This window comes from Eschscholzia californica, unplaced genomic scaffold (assembly GCF_041429995.1).
Source record: "Eschscholzia californica isolate CP2 unplaced genomic scaffold, dmEscCali1.0.p SCAF_2, whole genome shotgun sequence".
Lineage (NCBI taxonomy): Eukaryota > Viridiplantae > Streptophyta > Magnoliopsida > Ranunculales > Papaveraceae > Eschscholzia > Eschscholzia californica.
Genome location: NW_028238309.1, coordinates 2,095,003 through 2,117,937, shown reverse-complemented (window position 1 = coordinate 2,117,937; position 22,935 = coordinate 2,095,003). Strand labels below are relative to the sequence as shown.

The 22,935-nt window shown below is 35.6% G+C and overlaps 1 protein-coding gene, 2 long non-coding RNA genes and 1 pseudogene across 4 annotated transcripts in view; 2 read left to right on the top strand and 2 right to left on the bottom strand.

Annotated features, from left to right (window-relative positions):
* Window positions 1-1,480: 1,480 nt before the first annotated feature.
* Window positions 1,481-4,495, bottom strand: LOC147555169 (uncharacterized). Its single transcript, XR_015234657.1, has 4 exons — window positions 4,439-4,495; window positions 3,788-3,894; window positions 1,738-2,302; window positions 1,481-1,634 (listed from the first exon to the last, which is right to left on the bottom strand). It is a non-coding gene; the product is annotated as an uncharacterized LOC147555169 (long non-coding RNA).
* Window positions 4,496-4,653: 158 nt separating this feature from the next.
* LOC147555162 (uncharacterized) overlaps window positions 4,654-22,935 on the bottom strand; it is a 69,215-nt gene continuing 50,933 nt past the window's right edge. The window contains exons 2-4 of the long non-coding RNA XR_015234655.1: window positions 6,986-7,128; window positions 5,142-6,886; window positions 4,654-5,031 (exon numbers count right to left, since the gene is read on the bottom strand). This is a non-coding gene — a long non-coding RNA (uncharacterized LOC147555162). The remainder of the gene's footprint in view (window positions 5,032-5,141; window positions 6,887-6,985; window positions 7,129-22,935) is intronic.
* LOC147555168 (uncharacterized) lies at window positions 13,843-15,884 on the top strand. The gene is made up of 6 exons (XM_086661669.1): window positions 13,843-14,032; window positions 14,469-14,517; window positions 14,605-14,670; window positions 14,757-14,815; window positions 14,912-15,010; window positions 15,124-15,884. The coding sequence occupies exons 1-6, from the start codon at window positions 13,934-13,936 to the stop codon at window positions 15,574-15,576; spliced, it is 825 nt and encodes a 274-aa protein (XP_086517795.1). The 5' UTR covers window positions 13,843-13,933; the 3' UTR covers window positions 15,577-15,884.
* On the top strand, window positions 15,765-21,134 carry LOC147555167 (uncharacterized; annotated as a pseudogene). The gene is made up of 15 exons (XR_015234654.1): window positions 15,765-15,852; window positions 16,900-17,002; window positions 17,629-17,698; window positions 17,798-17,836; window positions 18,183-18,300; window positions 18,394-18,450; window positions 18,539-18,719; window positions 18,821-18,881; window positions 18,967-19,026; window positions 19,123-19,208; window positions 19,286-19,453; window positions 19,590-19,847; window positions 19,981-20,193; window positions 20,357-20,621; window positions 20,707-21,134. The product of XR_015234654.1 is annotated as an uncharacterized LOC147555167 (transcript).

The window sequence follows — 22,935 nt, the reverse complement described above, 5'->3', positions numbered from 1 at the left end:
GTCAACAACAAAACTGGTTACTTTCTTTACAAAGTTTGATAAAGAAAGAAGTTCCAAGATATGTCAACTCTAGTCCTCCTGTTTTAGAAAAGTCTCGCAATAAACAACATACACCGCCACCGGAATTATATTTGCCTATACTTCGACCTAAAAATCATAAAGGAAGGATGGGTTTCTACTTTTGATGGTTTTTATATTGTAGCTAACGGTTTTTAATTGTTCCTTCATAAACCATCAATCTATTAGTTAATCAGTTATTAATTATTGTGTTATTTTGTTTTAGTTTAATTTTGATTTATATTAACATATTTTGCAAACGGTTTTCTTCTATAAACATTTGCAAACTCAGTTTGTAATATTTGCATGTTTGCCACAAAAAAATGCTGACAACCTAATTTTCTTATCAGACTAATGACTTCCTAACTACATGTTAGCTCAGGATAAGCCTAACTGATTTATAAGCTAATTTAGGCCCCGTTTGGGTTAGCTTATAATCTGCTAAAAGCCAGCTTTTGACTTATTTTAAAGTGCTTAATTGTGTTATTACGTTTGGACAAAAAAGTCGCAGCTTTTTAAAAGCCGTACAAGTACTTTTTCTCCCAAAAAGCGGAAGCCACAAATTGTGGCTTTAGCTTGTAGCTTTTTCCGGAAGCTGGAAACTATGCACGCCTTGGAACACGGAAGAGGTTCCTCTTTCCTTCTCTCCTCTCTCACTACCTTCATTCTCTCTCTACACCCACTACACAGTTCACTAGATTTCTCCTCCACCTGTCTTCTTAATTCTTCTCTCTCTCATAGTGCCTCATACCTTCTCTATGCACCTTAGATAATATATCTTTTAAGTCTATTCTATCATTACCTCTTTTCTTTTGAGAAATCATTACCTCTTCTTATTTAATCATTATCTTTCTCCTCGCTCTATTTATCTTTCTTTCTCTAACTACCTCAATCTCTCTTCCTACCACCACTTAACCAAACACAAGTAGAAAAACAAATGAGTTCAACAAAAAAAAAAAAGTAGAAAAACAAATGATGTATTAACAAAACAAAGCTTTACCCTGGATGTTTGCTAAACCAAATAATAAACACAAATCTGCTACGAAACCTCGTAACAGACTCAATAACTAGGAAAAGCCTCGCAATCTGCACTAACATTGTAGAATTTGGTTCGCAATATTAACAAGTCACAAGTTCCAACTTAACAGGTATATACATTTTCCAGCATTTCCCGGAAAAGATAGTCAGGTAATGGATTTATTAAAAGCAGTTGAGGTGAAATCAGAGAGATTAAGACTTGGGCATTAACCATCAAATTAGACTTTGAGAAGAAGATGTTGGAAAGAATAGATAGTCAACTTTATACTAGACCACCACTGTGATGCTAAATGCCTGAAAGATCATCACATCAATGTGCGCGTCACACGGTTGAGCTAAATTGGTAATTGCCTGAACATGCATAAATGTCTAGCTATGATACTCAACGATTTTGCCAGCGAAAATAACCTAAACTGAGAACACAAAGAAAATTCAAGTGCATGAGAAATTTACTAACCAGCTTCATCCAAGCTATGTCAGATTCATAGTAGTCATTTGAGAGAAAAGCATCAGCTTTAGTTTTCAGCAACCTCTTTAAACTATAAAGAAATTATTGAGGTTATCAAAATCCATGAACAGTTCATCAAGTTGATATGTTTTAACTGCACAAAATTACTCTATGTCGAACCAAAAAATACCCACCTAGGACAGTCAGACACCTCTCCTGCTTTATCCAATAGCTCAGCAGCTTTTGTAAGAAATGGCTTATACTCTTCAGAAAATGGTATAATGTAAAGATCATGGCTGGACCCTAGAACTTGTTTACTATTATTACTTGCATTTTCTGACAACGATTCACTGTTAGTATTTTATTAATCTTTTTTTCTTATTGTCCTTCTCTTAACTGTTTGATTCAGTTTATACTAGGAAACATCACCAGTTAATATAAACACAGCGAAACAAAAAAAAATCCTGTACTGTTAATATATGCGTCTGAGAAAAGACAAAAGAAGACACTGCCTGACTATACAAGAAGGAAGTGATACTTTGAACCCTTGTTCAATCCAACGTGTGGGTAACTAGATTATGGTACTAATGATTTTCTCAAGTAAACAAGTGAAAATTTCATGCATTACCTTTTTGTCCATATCAGGAGGATAGAAATTTGCACCGCATGATTTCAGCAGTGGAAGTGCTGCTCTGTACTCGAGACCCTTCCACCCAGGTATATGCTTTGTGAAATCCACAAACAACTTTATTGCAGAGTCTGCAGTTGTCAAAAAGGCTTCGTTCATCAAGTGAGGACCTGTTACAAAAAAAAGGATTTGGAACAGAACCGAGTGCAAGGCCATCAGGCTTACAACTCAAAAGGCCAAAACAGAAGAAGAAACCTATTCTAACAAGGAAAACTTGCTTTCTGGTTGTTTTTCTTTTCCAGATTAGCCCAGTTTTCCAAAAGCATTTTCAGACTACTTGTAAGACAAATATATATATACATTATCTGAAATTTTAGCGACTGAACTGATTGGAGTACCCGTCTATCAGGCACAGAGCCGAATACGAATATGTATATCTGATTATGTTCGAGAAGCAAAAAAATACAAAAAAGAAGTATCCGTGTTAAAAGTTAAAACCATATACAGTTTGTCTAAAAACATTAATCAGGTGGAACTGCACAATTCAGGAAGTAAACAAATGAAGAATAACACCTTGTAGATTTCTATATTTTAGAAGTTGTGGTCATGGAATGAAATTTTGGCTTCGGTGGGTCCAAAAGTGGAAAGGTTTTGTAGAAACGTTTCTGTCAATGTAGAAATCTTATAAATCTACAAAAATGATAAAAAAAATATGATGTAATTATGTATAACAAGATTATTAAACCATAATGAAGCATACAAATGATGTGTCTAACGGATTCACATTATCTATTAGTATGAAGGAGTATTAACAATTACACAGTTACGTCCGAGGATAAATTGGATAACTTTTCGGCTATAAGAAGCAAATGGTAACATTCTTTCTTACTCATAATAGTTAATAGTTAACAAACTATGTTAGTTTGAGCAGGTATCGTCAATTACATAGTTATATCAAGGGTGCTACTAAGAAAAAATCAATTCAGGCAGTTACTTCAGGGCATAAATCATTCAAATAGATTTAAAAAACATAAAAAACATAACATAAAATAAAGAGATATCTTTGAGAAATGAAGATGAAAAAGATGAAGGAAGAGATATGTTTCTAGTATTAGTTTCTCTGGGTTTTTTGCTAGATTTTTATTATGTCGGTCGAAATTTCAATCATGTCGTTGGAAATTTTGAAATTTCAATCATGTCGTTGGAAATTTTGAAATTTCTGACAATTTCGGTGGAAAATTCGATCATGTCGGTGGAAATTATGCAGGAAATAGTTGTAAGTGTTATTTCGTGTCACTAATCTAAATTTAGGAAACGTTTCGCGAAATTTCAGTGACCTTGGTTGTGGTTTTCATGTTTACTTGAGAGCTCCAAATTGATTGATTGCTTTCAAGTGAAGAGCTTTTAATTTAAGTTTGAGTGCAATAAAAGAGATTAACAATAAGTTGATTCAATATGACTATACAAATTATAGAGCAAAACATTCAATCAGTATTTAGCTCTACGAAACTATTAAAAGGGCTCACTACTTTAAATCAGGACAAAAACTGTACAAGTAAGTAAGCCTGTTCATAAGAGGGAAAACAGAAAAGACAGAAAATAGAACAAGTTATTACCAAGCACTCTTATTGATTGAATAATACAACCATTTCAACTTGTCCAAGTACGATATATTTGACCACTCCTTCAGCCAATCTCTCAGTGTTGGGTTGCTGTATCAAACCTATAAAAGAACCAAAAGCATCACCATACATAATTTAATATACTAGACTGCTTGTGCTGGAATGCTGTTCCAATGACTGAGAGTGGTCAATTTGGAAAGCGAGGAACAAAGCTATCTTCAAAGACAGTCGAATGAATGTGGAAAATGTTAAATTAGCTGCGTTTCCTATTCAGTGTAAGTGTAAGACCTGGACTTCTTTAGCGTATTATCGTGATTTTACCCTCAACTGGGAAGATATCGCTAACACGTCTAATTCACGTATTTTGGTCGTGGGGATTTTGTCTTCTTCCAATTGTTTGTAGCTCGTCTATTTTCTAACTTTCTTTTGTTAAATAATATTTTGTTCTCTTCAGAAAAAGAAAATTTAATATACTAATAAGTGTCACACATCTACAGCCACTAATCCTAGAGGGGAACCATAGAAATTTTCCTTTTTCAAGAAAAGAGCAACTATGTTGACAAAATTATGCCAAAATTCACGAATGCAAAGAAAACCTCCTGTTTAACACATGTGTATATGCAGTACTCAGAAAGTGGTATAAACCTGTAAATAGAAGATTTCGTCAATAGCTTTTGTGTCGGCTTCAGTAAGACCAGATAACTGTACAAAAGGAAACATAACCCAAGGTTAGACAAACTTAAGTACATAATATAGTTAGTAAATCACAATCCTGTGACCATTAAAACAAGCTGCTGCAATCTACCTTCCCAGCTCAACCACTAAATAGAAATTTGTATTACAAAGTATCTTTTCAATTATTATTTTTTGAAACCTTAGAATGAATATATATTAAAGGACAAAGAAACTATATACAGAAAGGGGGAAGGCTACTGGACACAACGTCTCACGACATTCAGGCCTCCCAATTTACAACCACATCTAGGAAATTTACATCTTTATACTTATCTAGTCTCTTAATCCAAGAATATAAAGTTCCTTTAACGAAGGTGAAGGAGTTTGAAGTCCGTCTCCCCATTTCAAACTTATCGGTAGAAGTCTGTGCCTTTCTACAGAAAGCAGCTGGGGCCATAGATGTTGTGGAACCGTCCAATACGGTACTAAATCCCGAAATCCTTAGTATAGTGCTTGCACAACTTCTCAGTTGCTAGCTTCTCTAGACCATAAGCGTCTTGAGGCTACAACAAAAACGATAAACCCACATGAGGGTTTGTATTTATCTTTATGTTTCTTTCTTCGTTTCTTGACGGGTTAGTTTAGGGAGTTGGTTGGTTATCTAATAACATACCTCAGCCGGCCAAGCATCAGCCTCCTTCAAGCTAACAGTAATCTCCAACTGTTTGAATTCAGGGTAGATACAAGCACTAGAAGCTGTTAGAATATATGAGTGTTAGAACATTTAATACCACATTGCCCAATAGATAAAACTTCTCTCCTATGTAACTCCTTATAAAGACTTATGTAATAGCTTAGGAAATCAATACAATCAATACAAATTCTCTTTTCTTACATGGTATCAGAGCTTCTAGGTTTCTTTCTTGGGTTAGTCAATAGAGTCTTCCGCTTTCCGGCGGCGGTAGTCCCATTAATGGCTACCGGCCGCCGGGCTTTTATCGGTTTTTAGTTCGAAGTTTAGTGTTTTTTTTTTTTTTCCTTTCCAATAAGAGTAGTTCTTTTCTATTGTTGAGATCTAATCATTCTTCAATACTTTTCTCAATAGTATTTGAAGATGATGAAGATTAACAAGAAGATGAAAGATCCAAACAAGAGTGATTTGTTGAAGAAATCACATGATATACTCTTCAATGATCTCAAGCATTTCAAATGTCAAGTCCTCCACAACATCAAATCTATGTGTATCCATGGTCCATGAAGTTATATTTAGAGAGAAATTGGAAAGCTATTAGAGAGAAGGAAAAGAATTCATGGATTTCTTGTTTGAATAGTTATATACCCCATGTTTATCTTGAAACTATACTTATAGTTGTCCAAAATCTTGATTTCCAATATGATGCACACGAAGTGTTTGATAGAATGTATCAAAGAAATCATGCTTATTCTCAAAGATGGTTTTCTTTTGATGTTTGAAAACATGTTTGTGGGTTCCTTTATGGCAAAAAGTTTATTCTCTTAGTTGATTTGCTCATACTTCTTATATCAAAGTTGAGAACTCTCAAACTATTGTTCCTTAGTTTTTCATAAGATCAACTGAAGTGGAGATAAGAGAAGATTATAAAGAAGAATTGAAGTGGGAAAAATCAAGAATGGTAATTGCTAGTGGTTGAAAAATGATAAAATCATAAGATTAAGGGGTTGACAAATGATAAAATCATAAGATCAAGGGTTTGCATTATATTACATTGATGATGTTGGAGTAATAATCATGTGTGAGGGCTATTAAAATCAATGGAGTAAGAACTCCAAACAAAACCTTGACAATGGTTTATAATTGTCAACTTTCTCTTTAAAAAGAGAACATACCTAGGCAATGGTGCCAACTTTTCCTCAAATGGAGAAGGGAGAAAATTCAACAACAACATTCAACAATATTCAACAACAAACAAGATAGCAAGGAGTATATCTCCGCCCACAACCGGACAATGGGTTATAATTGTCCGCTTTCTCTTTAAAAAGGAAAAATACCTGGCAATGGCGCCAACTTTTCTTCAAATGGTCTTCCAATGGAGAAAAGAACAACAACAACAAAGAACAACAACAACAAAGAACAACAACAAAGAACAAGAACAAAGAACAACAACAAAGAACAACAACTTAGCAACCTCACAATGATGTCTCCATATCAATACCAAGTCAACATTTACAAATTTTAGCAAACTCATGAAATTTTCACTAGCAAAAGTCATTAGTTTGAGGGGGAGTGTTAGAATATATGAGTGTTAGAACATTTAATACCACATTGCCCAATAGATAAAACTTCTCTCCTATGTAACTCCTTATAAAGACTTATGTAATAGCTTAGGAAATCAATACAATCAATACAAATTCTCTTTTCTTACAGAAGCATAGAAGAACCTGCAAATCACAATAAATAAGTAAAGATTGTTATCGATTCAACAACTATCAAAATCAATTTGGCACTTGAAACTATAACCAAAGAGTAAGACGACAAACCTTTTGACGCCATTAATTCTAGCAGCCTCGAGCATGTTGAAGCTAATCATGTATTGTTATACATAATGACATAGTGGTTTGATTGAATGAAGCCCATTCCTCCCATATCAGCAGCAAGGTTGAAAACATGATCGACAACCCAACTATTATAAATCATGAAATAAACCACAACCCATAACTCAAAATCAAACTAATTACAGATCGACCCCATAAAATAAATAGTACCTGAGATATCAAAAACAATCACTGAAGAAAATGAAAAACAGAGTATCACTAACAACCCCACAAATGAAAAACAGATCGGCAGAGGTGACCCCCATCAATCTCCTGTCACTCAGTGCCCCTATTGAAGCGATATGTAAAGAGTCTTGGTCTCGCCTGGAGCTGGGGCGTCATTTCATTCTGGTAACGGGAGCAGGATCAACACTAGACATATGGAAGCCATTTAGCACTTCTTGTTAGGCTGCAGATAGGCTTCTCCAGCCCTCACCATTCGACCATTGAAGCTTGGATTGTTTGTAACCAGGGAGCATGAAATTATAACCTCATACGGCATCTCCAACCGTTAGCTGTATCTATTCTTGACCTATTTCGTAATTCAACTTTGACTTGTCTAATTTCTTCACTACTTCACTCCGAAGTTGGCTAATACAAGCTATAATTTAAAATAATAAACTAATTAACAATAATTATGAACTATAATGCTCACGTTATTGTTATATTTCTTTTGTCACGATAAGCGTGGTAAATTCTACGAGGGACGTCACTATAAGTTAAATAAAAACTATTATGATGCTCATACTCAAAGATCTATTCTAGCAAGAGCATACAATTTCAAATCCCCAAGCCTAAGTTCTCTATGTATTGATCGTTGTGAGGCAAAAGATGGACAATCGAATATAGCAATCATCTTCGAAGTGATGAGACGAAGTTACCCCATCCCGGAGATGGTGGGGATCGACTATGTCCCTCAAAGCGACCTCGAGCACAAACACGGCAAATTAGAAACTTACCCATCTCATATGTACATGTCAAACATTGACAGAGTTCTTCACCTTTCTTTGAAGCTAATAAGAAACATTTAAGGAAATAAAATGACAAAAAGTGTTACTTTAAAGTGGCATGGATGCCCCGACGATGCCAATTGCTGACACATCATGCTGATGTTATCTCGAAAGTTAGTCTTGTCAGCCCACTCAAACCACTTTTTGTTAGCCAAGTACTTTCATTTGCTTTAATTTCTACAACATGTATAAGTTTCACATATCAATTACAAAACATTTTGAAGGCATATGTCTCCTTTTTCGGAACTCTCTACAATTATCTCTATTCTTCAAAATAAAATCACTATTTCAACTCCCAAAACTGAATTTCGTCTTTCGTGTTTTATGAATAAACGAGGGTGTAACCTGTGCCCGTGAGGCGCGACTAGTCTTTTCAAATACATGACAGATCGGGTAAACTATCTGAATGCGCGTGAAGATGGGACACAGATAGTTTTTTCGAACACATTATAGATCGAGCAAACTATGTTAATGAGCATAAATTGCAATCGAGCTATGGTTTTTATTTGTCATGTTAGTGCATTGTTTACCTTTTTCAGCGACAGTATTCTAAATGGTTAAATCAGCTATAGTGCGGATACCTATTTTCGAGTTTAGCTCTACAATGGTTTGTTGTCGGTGAACTGCAGGAAAATGAGGAAGAAATTGATCAAGAGAAACAAATTGGCAAGATGGGCATAAGTTTTTGCAAGGAAAATTAAAAGAACTAAATACGCAATTACTTTACGTTTCATATACCTAGTACGAAGGGTAAATAAACCTAGTGTAAAGCAAACAGATTAGTACTTGCTTCCTTAGAGTCGGAAGGATAATACTCCAAACACTGTTGGAGTCCTGATTTCTTGAGTTGAAACTAAAAAAATAGACTTTGAGAACCCTTTGCTAGGAAATGATTTTACTATTACTTAATTTCAGAAAGATGTCGACGACCTTACAAACTAGAGAGTTTCCCTACTTATAGCATTCCAGATACAACCCTTCCACTTCTCTACACAACAACTAGACAACTCTCACATTACCTAGACACTTCATTAATATTTAAAATTTAATATTCTTTGACTAATTAGACTACAGACTTGACTGCTGCAGGCCCTAGAGAATTATTACTGTATTCTAGAATCATTTGCATCAACCCTCCTTCCTGAAGAAAACTTGTCCTCAAGTTAGTTTGATGATGCCCTGACTCCATGATAAGCATATAAATCACAAACATTAAAAGTAGAATGAATTTCTCATGTTCTTTCGGGCTCATTCGGTAATGCGGCAAATTCAGAAAGCTATCTTCTGGTACCATATCAATATATGTTGGATACTTATCGTAGGTGGTACTCCGCGAATAGATCACTTGGGAATACTTCAAAAGAGTGTGTTTGTCGTTGTCGTTCTTTCGCCTATTTCAAAACAAGAGCATACGGTGTCGAATTTGCCACAAACTCTTCTAGAAATTGTTGAATACTCAAAGAAGCACGTTATTCTTCCTTTTTACCATTGGGGAAGTCTTCATCTTGCATCGACGCCAAAACCACTTTAACTCCATTTTGTAAAAAACATAAATGTTATTTTCTCCGAAATGAACTGTTTTGTTTTCGTATTGCCATGGGTGCATAACAATATTCATCTTGTTCACCATTTCTCTAGAAACAACATTCTCGCAACTACTACTATCAATAATGACATTGCAGAGTCGTCCATGTGATGAACACCTCGTTTTGAAGATGCTACTGCGTTGTGGCGTGTTCTCGACGGCTTTTGGTGTTAGCATTGCTTGTCGGACAACGAGAGTTGGCAGATCTGTGTGATCATATAAAACTTCATCTTCGGTAAAACCTAGTAGATTTTCAGCATCACCATTGTGCTCATCGTCTTAGGAAGGTTCAAAATCTTCAACGCCTTCGTTAACTTGCAAGTTAGCATTCTTCCTTCGACATTCAGCTGATTTATGTCCCTCTTTCCACACTTGTAGCATTTTATTTTGTCACCCACAAATTGATTTCTGGTGTCAAGATTTTCAGCATTAAAATTAGTTGTTCTAAAGGTTCGATTCTGTCTACGTCCTAGAAAGTTAGGTGATAGCCCTGGACTTTGTATAAACGACAGTCCTGCCCCCCAAGGACGGCCCTGGGCCAAAGCGACCAAAGCAGCCGCTAACGATCCAGGATTATGAAGGGCCCCAAAGGCAAGGCTAACATATTTTAACCCTCAAATTTCATAAAAAACCCGAAAGGGTGGGACGGCAAGATCCCTTGCATATGACCGAGGTCGAGCTCTAGCATCCACAAACTCTTTTTCTTTTACTTATTTTCCATTTTGCCTTTTTTTTTCTTCTTGTAATAACATATACAATATTTATGTTTTGTGTTAAAAAAAGATTTATTTTTTCATTTTTATGTCACTTTTTGTTGAATTTAATCATTTTGTTTATATAACGCAAGCAGTGGCGAAGCCAGAAATTTTTATGAGTGGGGGCACCTTTTTGTTATAGCTAATGAAAGAATTTCATAGTACGCGATTAAGCTAGAACTGAAAAGCAAATATAACAAATTTTATTTATAGTTTAGATATTCAATAGTAATTTTGATACATAACAAGCAATCTCAAGTTTTCTCATCAATATGGTTCAAGGATCTTTCCCCAACTAGATTCCCAAAAGATATTGAAATAAAAAATAAAGGAGGGGATGAAGAGATATTGGTGAAGATTGAGAAGAAACGATGGTAGATAATGACGAGGAAGTGATCGTAATGGAAGAAAAGATGAGGATAAATTTTTCTTTCTAATAACATATTTACTATGACAAAAAATGTAAAAAAGACAATTTTGAAGTCCAAAATACAAGTCATGGAAAAATCACACAAAATCAAAATTAACACTACAAAACAGACGGGCTTTAGTTATGGACATTGGCCATAGCAATTACTCCCCAATTTGGAGCAAAAAAAACTCCCCAATTTTTGTCTTTTCAGTATGGATTTGGCATATTTTGGGCGCCCCAAATTTTGGTTCCTTAAAATTTTGGCGCAATTTTTTGGAGCTCAACTTGATAAGACTTGCCGCTATTTTTAACCCATTAACTACGGATGGTTCGTAGTAACTGCCCATCAATTACTATGACAAACAAACCGTAGCAAAAACACATAATTCAAGTTCAGAAAAATTTGTGTGTGTAACCCACTTGACACGGAAGAATGCATAGCAACTACATATGAAGTTTGTTGCTATTGGTTGGCAATTGCTACGACTAATAAATATTCATAGCAAATGGTGACTAATAGCTACGGAACGAGTAGTCCATAACAAAAAGGGCGTAGCTAAAGCCCATCTATTTTGTAGTGTAATGGGGTTGTTTAGAAAACTCTTCATATGCCATTTTATTTAGTTGATGACTTTGAGTAGGTCAAAATTGAGTTATCTCAATTAATTAGAAGCAATTTTAAGTCAAGCATACTCTTCGCAATATATTTTTAGTGAACAATTTCAACTAACTTAAGTAGTAGACATTCTAGAGAAAAATATGTTAGTAGAAATTCTAGAAAAAAAAAGTGATTTGCATGGTTCTCGATCCCTTGACCTTTGTGACTGTTTCACCACCTAAGCTAAGAAAGGATTGTAATTAGAAATTGAAATAAAGATATATAGTAGCACATGAAGTATAACATAAGCGAGTCACATTAGGGTCGTGGGGGCCTGCGCCCCCACGGGCCCCTATGTGGACTCGCCCCTGAACGCAAGTACGATTAATATTATCTTTATTTTGTATTTCGTATGTTTTTTTTTTCATTTTGTCTGTTTTCATTTTTCCTATAATCATGCATACATTATTTAGGTTTTCATTTTGTTTATATAACGCAATCAAAATTCTAATCTTAATAATTTGATCTAAAATCAATTATGGGTTTCTCTTGTGTATAATATTTTACTCTTTTAGTTTTATGTGGTGGACTTTTACTTCTATACTTAACTAATATGGACTAAAAGTCATGCATTTCTAGTGTTTCTACATTTTTCTTTTTTTCTATGCAAACAATGATCTTTCTATTCTCTTTTAAATAAAGTAAGACATAACAATCACTAAAACAAAGTGACAATTATACAACAGAAACACTAGTTCCGTCAATAATACATTATAACGTACTAAATATTGTATTCGCAAATAATAGGGGTCGAGACAAAAGTTAAAAAAGAAAACAAGTAAATGAGACAAGGGGAAGGATTCAGGCAAAATTTAGCAGTTTATTGCTTGTAGATATACTAAATGAATGCGTTTTTGTTATAATTTGTTAAAAACGATCCTACAATCATAAAGAAAAATTCATTTTTTTCTTAGTCAAATGGGGCCCCAACTCTAAAATTCGTTTTGGACCTCTTATAAGCTAGGGCCGACCCTACAACACTTCCTCGAGTGAATGAGGTCTCCAACTGCTGCCCCTTATCAATCTGGTTATAGTGATTACTCGGTCTTGTTTGTTGTGATTTCACCTTCATTGGCAACTGTACATCACTTGCCAAAGTCCAACAAGGTTGTAACTCAACCCAATTCCTAATACTTGGACGTAGTCCCATCAAATAACGATGTGTGCCCTGCGTTTCTGATTCAACTAAGTTTATCGCATCTTTGTCCAAGTATAAACTCGTTTCTTTCATGCTTGCATTCTTGTCATTTGTAACTGTTGCTACGAGGAAGATGCATAACATATTAATTTAATATCCACCAATTTTACCTTTCTTTGTCTGGGAGTTTTGTGTACTTTAAAATTTTGTCCACTTCGTTCAGCTAGTCCAAAACTTCCTCAATTTGTCCTTCTCCTGTAAAATTTAGAATCTCAATTCTGACATGTAGAATTTGAGTACGTTGAACCCTTTATGAGTACTTTATTTTGTGTTGCAAGGATCTACTTGTATTTGAGGTGAGGAGAATAAAGATTATGAGTGCCCTTGTAATTATTGACTAAGTTGAAATTCCCACAGACATTGTAGTTCAATCTTTATGGAAGTCCTTCATTTTTTTTTTTTGATGATAAAGTCCTTCATTGTTTTATACACAATGAATCTTGAGCTTGAGGATACCTCAAATTTGAGGAATGTAATTTGTGAAGTGTATATAATATATATTTAGCAATAGAAAATATTGTCTTTTTATTGGCTACAAAACAAAAAAATTGTCACAATTGACGGTTCGCGTTGAACAGTAAAAAGACGTCTTTTGTAATATGAAACGGTTTTAGAATAGGAATTTATAAAGAGAGCAAATAAATGTTTTTAACAAACAATTCTAGGTTAAAATCGGCAAGTCTACTTGGCCTTTGCTAGTATTAGTGCATTATAAATTACAATCTTATTTGTTGTTTCGTTGTAACAATTGAGTTTTTGAATAGGTAAATCACGTAAAAAGAGACCCATTTTCATTTTATAAGTATCCAATAAACTGTAAGGTAGGGAAAAATAAAAAAAAAGTATGAGGCTGTTGCTGCACATTTTTGTCTTGGATTGGAGATTGAAATGAAGCTAACTTGCTAGAGAGATGAAAATGAGATTTAAATAACAGGAAATGAGTAAAAGCCGAGATCAACAATATCTTGCCATAACGAATCCTTTATAAGTCAGTTAACAGAAAGTAACTTGCAAGGATATTTGGCGTAAACTAATCTTTACAAAAGTCAGTTAACAGAATCCATAACCGGCAAGAACTCAATTATAACAACAGTTTGTTAGTCGAATTCCAACACGTGTAGGCACCCCATTGGTTTAAGAACAAATTATCCCGCCTATATAAAAACGAACAGAATGAACTTTCTTGAACCCATTGTCATTTGAGTGAAAGAGTGATAGGAGTTATAGAGAGAGAAAGTGCGAGTGGGAATTTTAGAGAGAGAAAGTGTGAATTTTAATGGAGAAATTTGGAGTTTTAGCAGAAGGAATTAATAGTAATAGAATTCATGTTTCTGATCCCAAGAAACCTCCGTCTTTCTACGTAAATCTTGCTAAGGTAAATTCATTCGAATTTCAATTCTTCTAATTCTATCATTATATTTTGTTAGGTTAAGTTCTGGTTCTTGATTAAGATAGAATTTCAATTGTTCTATTTCTATATACATTATATTCTGTTAGGATTAGGTCAATCTAGATGAGTGATCCTTACCTTCATGATTCATCTTCTTGATCGGAATTTTAGAGAGAGAAAGTCATCGGAGTTCTAGAGAAAGTGTGATTTTTGATGAGAAAGTTGGAGTTTTAGTAGAAGGAAGTAAAAATAATGGATCTCTGTTCGAATTTCAATTCTTCTTCTATCATTCTGTTCGAATTTCAATTCTTATTCTATCGTTATATTCTGTTAGAATTAGGTTAATTTCGGTTCTGGTTCTTGATTTAGAGAGAGAATGTTAAAATTTTGGTTCGGTTTTTTTACTTTGTTGTGTTTACAGGAATACATGAAGGAACACAATGAGGTTGAACTATCTGCTGTGGGAAAGGGTATATTTCTTCAACTTAATTTCTTCCAATTAGGGTTTAATATTAATTTCTTAGAACTCAACTTACTTTCTGTGTGTTGTAATTTAGCAATTCCATTTCTTGTGGCAATTTCTCACGTTCTAAAGACAGAGCAGGGTCTGGCCATTGAAAAAAGTAAGCAATCAATTATCATATATAAATATTCCCAATTTTCAATTCTCTGTTTCAATCTATAATTCGTTTCTGATTGTGGGAAACAGAGATATCGACATCAACTGTTGAGTACGAAAATCAGGGCAAAATGGTTAAAAATGTCAAGGTGAATCTGTCTCTATAAATCTTGTTTTGAATTTCATTATTGTTGTTTATCTTCATTCTATTTTCTTCTCTGAATTGTTCTTTGTTATGTGTATAGATTGAGATAGTGCTTGGTAAGACTGAAAATTTCGATACTCTGGTGGGAACTATAGCTTCTGCTGCTGGCGAGAAAAATGACGATGATGGCGATTTGCCGGTGAGTCCATCTATCGGGCATTAATCTTTTGATCAAATCTGGACCGTTAAGATTTAACGGTCCAGATTTTTCGAAATAATACTTAAGTTTTTCCATTTTTATTTTTGATCCAGGAAGGTGGGGCAGAAGCCAAGGGTGATGGTGCCAAAAAACGCAAGGTTGCGGAAGAAGGAAAGGGTGAATCAGGAGCACCAGGTGCTGCTGCCAAACAACGCAAGGTTGCGGAAGAAGGAAAGGGTGAATCAGGAGCACCAGGTGCTGGCGGGGAGGAACCAGAAATGAACTCTGAAGAAGAAGATATAGAATACAATGAAATTAAGTTCGAGGACGAATATGGGCTTTGTTGGGGTTGCGATCGGGATGAAGAGGATCACCTCACCCGTATGTGCACAGAGTGTATGGAGAAAACTATCCAAACTACCACAAGAATCGAGAGGTTGGAAAAAAGAAAGAAGAAGTATACGGAAAAGATGGAAGATATTGGGAGAAAACTGGAGGAAGCTAGAAATAAGTTGGTGATAATAAAATCCAATTTGGGGCTTCCAGAGATCCACAATAACCTCTAGTGTCTTAAAACTTTAGTTTTTCTTTTATTTGTTTTTCCTCAAAATCTGAAACATCCCTTGTTTAGATCCATTGCCTCCCCTTGTCTAGAAACCCTAATGCTTCTTACCTCATTCTATCTCTCTTCTTCTTCTCTTCATTTTATTAGTCATTCTAGTGTTGTTGTTGTCACTGTTGATTTTGAGAAAAGATGAAGATTTGGAGATGGGTTTTCTTCATTTCTATTACTTTTGCTTATTCAAATCTGGGTTGTCTTCAATTGAGAATTTTCAACAAGCGTAAGTGTTTAATTTTGTTTTTTCTTAGATTAGCAATTTCACAAATTTATTAAAGTTTCATGCTTGATTGTTTCTAGTAATGGGTTTTTATGATTTTTTGGTTATCTATGACTATGTCAATGTTGGTCACTTTCCGTGCCAATTGCCAATTTTCAATCCAAAAGAGATAGCTTTTGCCCTTGAATTTACTTGGAATGATTCAACTTTTGCACAAATTTAGACATCGAATGAGCCTCAAAAGTTCATCAATTACATGTTGCTTGCTTGCTTTTCTTTTCCATTTGATGGTTCTTGTTGATGCTGGTGTATGAATTAGATATCCTTGATGACATTGTTAGAGTTAGAATAAGTTTAATAACACCATTGAAAAGGATTACGAAATTGACATTATTAAAAGATAAGAAACTCGTCGATACTTGATATATACAAAGTGGGAACTAACAGGTAAAAATGCAAACCACAAGAGTAGCCTATTAGGTGATCTTGACGAATACGAAGATAGTTTGGAAGATTACGATTGATGATATTTGTTTGAGATAGAAAAAACCACCTAAAGATGATCCCCTAGGTGTCTATCTGTATAAATTAGAAAGCTTTCCGAACAAAATTAAGGAAGTCCTATCCGAAAGAAACTAACAAACTCGCTTTTGGATTGATTTTGGTGGATCATGTAGTCCTGATCTGATTTCATGCTCCACTGTCACGGACATGTCTAATCGTCTATACTAATCCATCATGTTTAGAGTTGGAAGGCTGGAAAGACATACAAATGTGCCATTGCTTACCTATTCAATTTTTATGAATTAATTTCCTTAGAGACAGTCGACATTTGCCCTTTATTTTCTATAACTATTGATATTGGGCTTATATCAAGAAACAATTGTCATCTTCAACTAGATGCCGAATGCAGTATTTGCAAAGAAGTTCTTAAGCTAATGGGTTTCTATGGTGTCTTTCTGGTGCACATATTTGTGTGTGCTCTCGTTTATGTTATATATTTACCTTGAACATCCATCCAATGCTCACCTATTTTACTTGTATATGCAGGTTTCCTATTGTGGAGCCCGATCATGATCATACAAAATTTCGTCTTTCAAGAGAAGGCTTAGAGGCAATAGAAAGAAAAACGACCCCTATTGCAGCTGTTGCTGTAAGCCTCCGGCCCATTTCTTGTCCAATTTGTATTCATAACTCTTCATCTGAAAAATGGAATAGTGCTTTGAAAGTTGTCTCTTGGTTCAAATTAAAATATGTATGGCTAATTGCAATCTTCTCCGAGGTGAAAATTGCATTTAACATGGATATCATTGATGGCAAGATCTTTTATGAAGTAATACTCTGTAAGAAACATGTAATATGGGTAACTCTGTTCCTCACATTTGATGAAGACGTAGAATCGTAGATCGCGCAAAGCATTTTTCCCTACTTACTTTCACTAACAAAATTTGACATAAGCTGGCATTTTGTTTAGAATGGCAATCTCACTTCAGATCTCTATAGACACTTTCAATGTTTTGAAACAGTAAACTCTTTTAAGTGACAAGATTACCAATTTAACTACTATCTCTTACATGTATCCATTAGGCTGGAGTCGTGCAAATTGGGCTTCTAAATTGTCCGTAACACGAAAGTCCAATGTTATGTCTCCACTTTAGCTTGTTTTAGAATGAATATGCACATAGAAAGAATGGTTGGGAAATGTGGAAAACAAAATATGATGCTTTTCTAAACAAACCGTTACTACTCTTCTGACTTCTTCTTAACGAATCATTTCAGTTAATTGGTCCATATCGTTCAGGAAAATCGTTTTTGCTTAATCAACTCCTCTCACTTTCTTGTTATGAAGGTCCATCTTTAGATCCAATTATTTGAACCTTTACTTGTTTTTTGCTTAATCAACTCCTGTCAATTTTTTTCTTACTAAGTGAAATTATGTTTCTTACAGGTTTTGGTGTTGGTCACATGCGGGATACCAAAACAAAAGGTTGATATGAATCTCTTTGAACTTGTTAATAGCATGTACTAGTCGGTCGGTGCTATACTGTTATAGACTTATAGTCCTTTTCGTACCATTATTACCTATTACTGGTTCCTAACCCTGAGTTATGTTTGCCTTGACTTGTCGGCCCTTTTGTTTTTATAGCCGACAGGATCTATGTTACAAGAAACATCAACAGTATGTAGTAATGATAAGGCAGAAACATGGATACCGTAAATAGAAGCATTCATTGAAAATATGCCTAGAAGTTGAAGCTTTTCAGTAATCATATGATTGTGTTTATATAATGCACACTATTAGATTACTGACTTAGTTTTATTTTTTGTCGTAGGAATATGGGTATGGGGAACCCCAATAGAATTGACAATCGACGGAGTAAAAACATCAGTGCTTTACCTTGATACAGAAGGCTTTGAAAGTGTTGGAAAATCAAATGTATATGATGACAGGTACTACGTGAAATCATATTTATATCACATTCATTTGGTTTGTATTGGTGGTTCTCTTCACGTGAAACCCTACATGATTTTTTTTATTTACAGGATTTTTGCTCTGGCAACTGTTATGAGTTCCGTGTTAATCTATAATTTACCTGAGACGGTAATCTATTATGTTATGCTAAGCTACATTTCTATTGATAGCTCCATACTGATCTAATTGGTAAAAAAAAGGTCCTGTTTCTTACTTGATTCGCGAAGCAGATATTTCGCGGTTGTCATTTGCTGTTGAACTTGCAGAAGAATTCTATGGAAGGTTTGAACTCTCTTATTTCTTATAAATTCTCGAGTTTGTTCCGGAGATTTTCACCAGTCTAGTCTAACTTGTTCTTTGGGTTCCTTCCTATTTGCACATCGAAAACAGAGTGAAGGTACTCCATAGTCTTTTTACCTTTTTTTCTTTCATCCACTTCTATATTTGCTTTTAATATGATCTAGTTCTGTGTATTTGAATAGTTGATAAATATTGCAGGGACAAGATGTTGCATTTGAACCTGCCAAGCTTTTGTGGCTCATCCAACGTGACTTTTTACGTAAGAATAATACGACGGGTTTAACTTTGTACTGGAATTTTAGTGTAGGCCTTCGTTAATTACTAATATTTATTTTATGTTACAGAAGGGAAATCTGTTCAAGAGATGGTGAATGAAGCTCTTCAACATGTTCCCAATTTTCACGGTTAGCTTTTATGTAGATGCGAAGTCATAGGCATGCGATTTCTACTTTTTACAATTTTTTGAACACATTATTGGATAATGGCAATTGTGATTGCAGGTGACAAAAATATTGATCAGGTTAACCAAATCCGAGAATCCTTGGAAATTATGGGTAACAGTAGTACCGCCTTCAGCTTGCCACAGGTACTTGTTAGTCTACTGCTGAATATAAGTCCAATATTTAGTTGTAATTAGTTGCTTATCCTGTGACTTCGTAACAGCCTCATCTCCAGCGGACAAAACTTTGCGACATGAAGGATGGTGAACTTGACCCTATTTATGTTAAGAGAAGGGATCAACTGAAAGAACTTGTTGCTGCTATTATTCGTCCAAAAATTGTGCAGAGTAAACCTCTGAACGGGAAGGAGTTCGTATCTTTCTTAGAGCAGGTTCCATTTTTGTCTCTCGTCCGTTCTAGTTCTTAATACAATTAAACTTTTAGATTTTAGGGGTTTGGATTGTTCTTTTACGCTATGTAAGTTGTTTGTGTGATTCTTCTCCGACATTAATTTATTGGTATTTCAGATTCTCGAAGCATTAAACAAAGGAGAGATCCCATCGACAGGCTCGCTTGTGGAGGTTTTCAATAAGGGGATTCTCGAACGGTGCTTGAAGTTATACAGTCAAAAGATGGCTGAGTTGCATTTGCCTCTGTCAGAGGGTTCTCTGCAACAAATCCACGAGGAATCCAAACAAGCAGCAATGAAATCCTTCGATGAACAGCACTTCGGCCACCACCATGCTCAGCAATCCGCTGAGAAACTGGATCAAGAAATACTCGTGGTATGTATGAGAGTAGTCGACTATGTTAACTTGATTTGAGACATGGGTACGGATAATAGAAGTCTGACTAAACTTGAGTGTTGCAGAAGGTATATAACTTGTGTCGTTTACAATTTCCTGTGTCATTGTGCAGACATACCAAAACTTCATTTTGGCAAATGAATATAAATCTTCCAAGCTATGTGAGGCATTATTTACTCAAAGTGAAGACAAAATGGACCAGCTCCAGGTCCTTAGACTCCCATCCATGGCGAAATTTAATGCGAGTTTTCTCCAATGCAATCAAAGCTTCGAAGAAGTTTGTGTTGGGCCTTCTAAAACAAAGTACGAGCAAAGGATGGGGAAGGTTAGCTCCCGTCTTATTTCATCACTTTTCACTACTTGATCTAATTTCTTTTTAGGACACTTTTCTTACTTGAGCAACCTTGTAGTTTGCTTGTGAACCTTTTTGTTATTTTTCGCATGCCTACGAGTATTCTGACAGCAAATTCTGCCATCAAATCTTGCAGATGTTGGGGAAGTCTCGATCTTTGTTTATTAAGGAATATAACCACAGGCTCTTTAATTGGTTGGTCGCTTTCTCCCTTGTCATGGTAGTGGTTGGCTGATTCATCGTAAAGTTCTTTTTATTGGAGATTGCAGCTTGGGTATTATTTATTTTCTTGGAAACATACACGAAGATGTTTTGGTCAGCCGAGTCTCTTTACTACAACCCAGCATGGCATTTTATTGTCGCCACTTGGGAGACTATAGTCCTATCCTCGACTTGGACAGGTGAGTTTTGTCTCTGTTCATTTTAGAATTTCTAAAGAAGTCTAAATCGATAACCAATGCTTTCTTTTTTTATTCCTTTGTATAGATGGGCGATTCCGGTTTGTGTGTTGTTAGCGATATTTATTCTTTACTGGCGGTGTTATGGACGGAGGAAACACGGGGGACATTCGTTATTACCTCTTTACAAGAATAGAGGGAGAACAGACTAATCAATGGAAAGAAATATACTCGAAGCTATCTGCAGGTTCGTAGACTCATTATTCATCTGTTTGAGCTACTTCCTAGTTTTTATACGGAGCCGATGATGAATATTGAAGTTCTTTTTATGTAACTTACTCGAAAGGGTTAGCAGATGAACGATCTGAAAGGTGAAGTTGTTTAATTTAAATTGTGTTAGTTCTAGTACAATGTCCTTTGTTGTATTTCAGGATGTGATAGGGAAGTGCTAGATCATATTGTTTAAATACTGTAACTGTGCACGAAAAACAAATTTATCAAATTCATCAATCTCTACTGCTGTTTTCTTGGTGTAGTATTTTTAGGGTTTCTGTTCTTTTTTTGTTCGACCCTTCAATTTTGGTCTTCAAATACAACAAACTCTGTAGTGACAATTGTACGAGGAAAAGAGAGAGAAATACGATAACCGATATTGCTTTATATTGATATTGATGAAGTTCATTTGGTTGAGTGGTATATATTTGTAAAGCAGAATTCGAATCTTATTGTAGCATATTTACTTCTCCATCCAGATGTTAGTAATGAATTTAGAGGAGGCAGGACACTATATATAGAAACCTACTAGAAACCCAATCACATCAATCCATATACAGTAAATCACTCATCTCAAGAACCCTAATCACTTATTGTAGCGTCTTTCGTGCATCTAATTGATTAAATTAAGAAGGCCGAGACAATTTCTCTTTCAAAAACCCTAAAAAGTCTCAAAACCCCAACAATAGATCATAAAAGTTTACCGAAAAACTGTTAAATGGCTCGAAAATAGGGGATGACTACGGCCAAATGGTGATGTTGCGACTCTAATTGGTCAGATCATTTCTCTCTTCCCATAACCTGGCCAATTGGAGCATACCACATCACCATTAGGCTTGTGGTCGACTAATATTTAGGCCATTAAGCCATTTAGCACTTGGAGAAATTTACAAGAAGATGAACTTTGTGTAGGGAACTTTAATAGGCAATACCCAAACTTATTAGAGACAATGTTGCTAAAAGCAATCCCTTTTCTAACATATTTTGGTTAGAGGCATCCTTTCTGCGGTCCGTAGGTCTCTATGTCTATTTCTTAATATGCAATGCCCTCGGGCTTAGAATGCCAATTCGAGTTATGGCCAGCTACGAGTTTCTGGGCGACGACCTTAACTCCGTATTCTTCTTCTTCTCTCTATCCCCTCTCTCTCGTCTCTCTTCCGTGAGGGGGGGGGGGGGAGTCCTTTCGTTAGAGAGCTAGTTTGAAACAAAACCTTGAAGGTTTGGCCGACCTTTCAAAGTCTGGTTTTGTCTAGAACTAGACGTTTCCAACGAAGGGGCTCGTCAAGGTTTGGTTTCGTTTGGAAACTTGACCTTTCAAAGTCTGGTTCTGTCTAGAACCAGACGTTTCCAACGAAGGGGCTCGTCAAGGTTTGGTTTCGTTTGGAAACTTGACCTTTCAAAGTCTAGTTTTGTCTAGAACCAGACGTTTCCAACAAAGGGGCTCCTCCCCTTCAAGGTTTTGGGACCAAATCTTCACTGGAGAGAGAGGGTAGAGAGAAAAAGAAGAAATGAAGGAGAAGAGAAGAAGAAGAAAGAGATATTTTTAAGTTAAAGTCGTTGGCCCGTGATTTTTTATCGAAAGAAGACAAAAAAGAAAAAGTGGATGATACACTCTCAAACACAGGGTGTGGCTGACCATGTTTGGACTACTTGTTTTGATCACGTCCTAGGGGTAAAGCACATTGTCTATAAAACTTCTCCATCCTGTATTGTTACTAGGGGTCGGAAACGGACCAGACAAGTGTCCACAGTCACTTGCTCTTCCGATCCGGACTAAACGCATAAAATCTCAATTGTTTCCATTCGGACATCCGAGCAAATCAGGCGGGCACTTGACAAAGTTTGGTTTTTCGTTGCCTGTCTAAATTGTCGGGCAATCTCGGCACCAGACCGGTCAGACTCAGACAAAATGTTTATAGTGTCCATAAAAGATACTCATTAAGATTCCACCCACGCAAAACCCTGGGGTTGGAATCAGTTCGGACGGGCGGGAAACGGACACTAACTCAACCGGTCTGGGCGGAATGGACACAAGTCCTAAGTG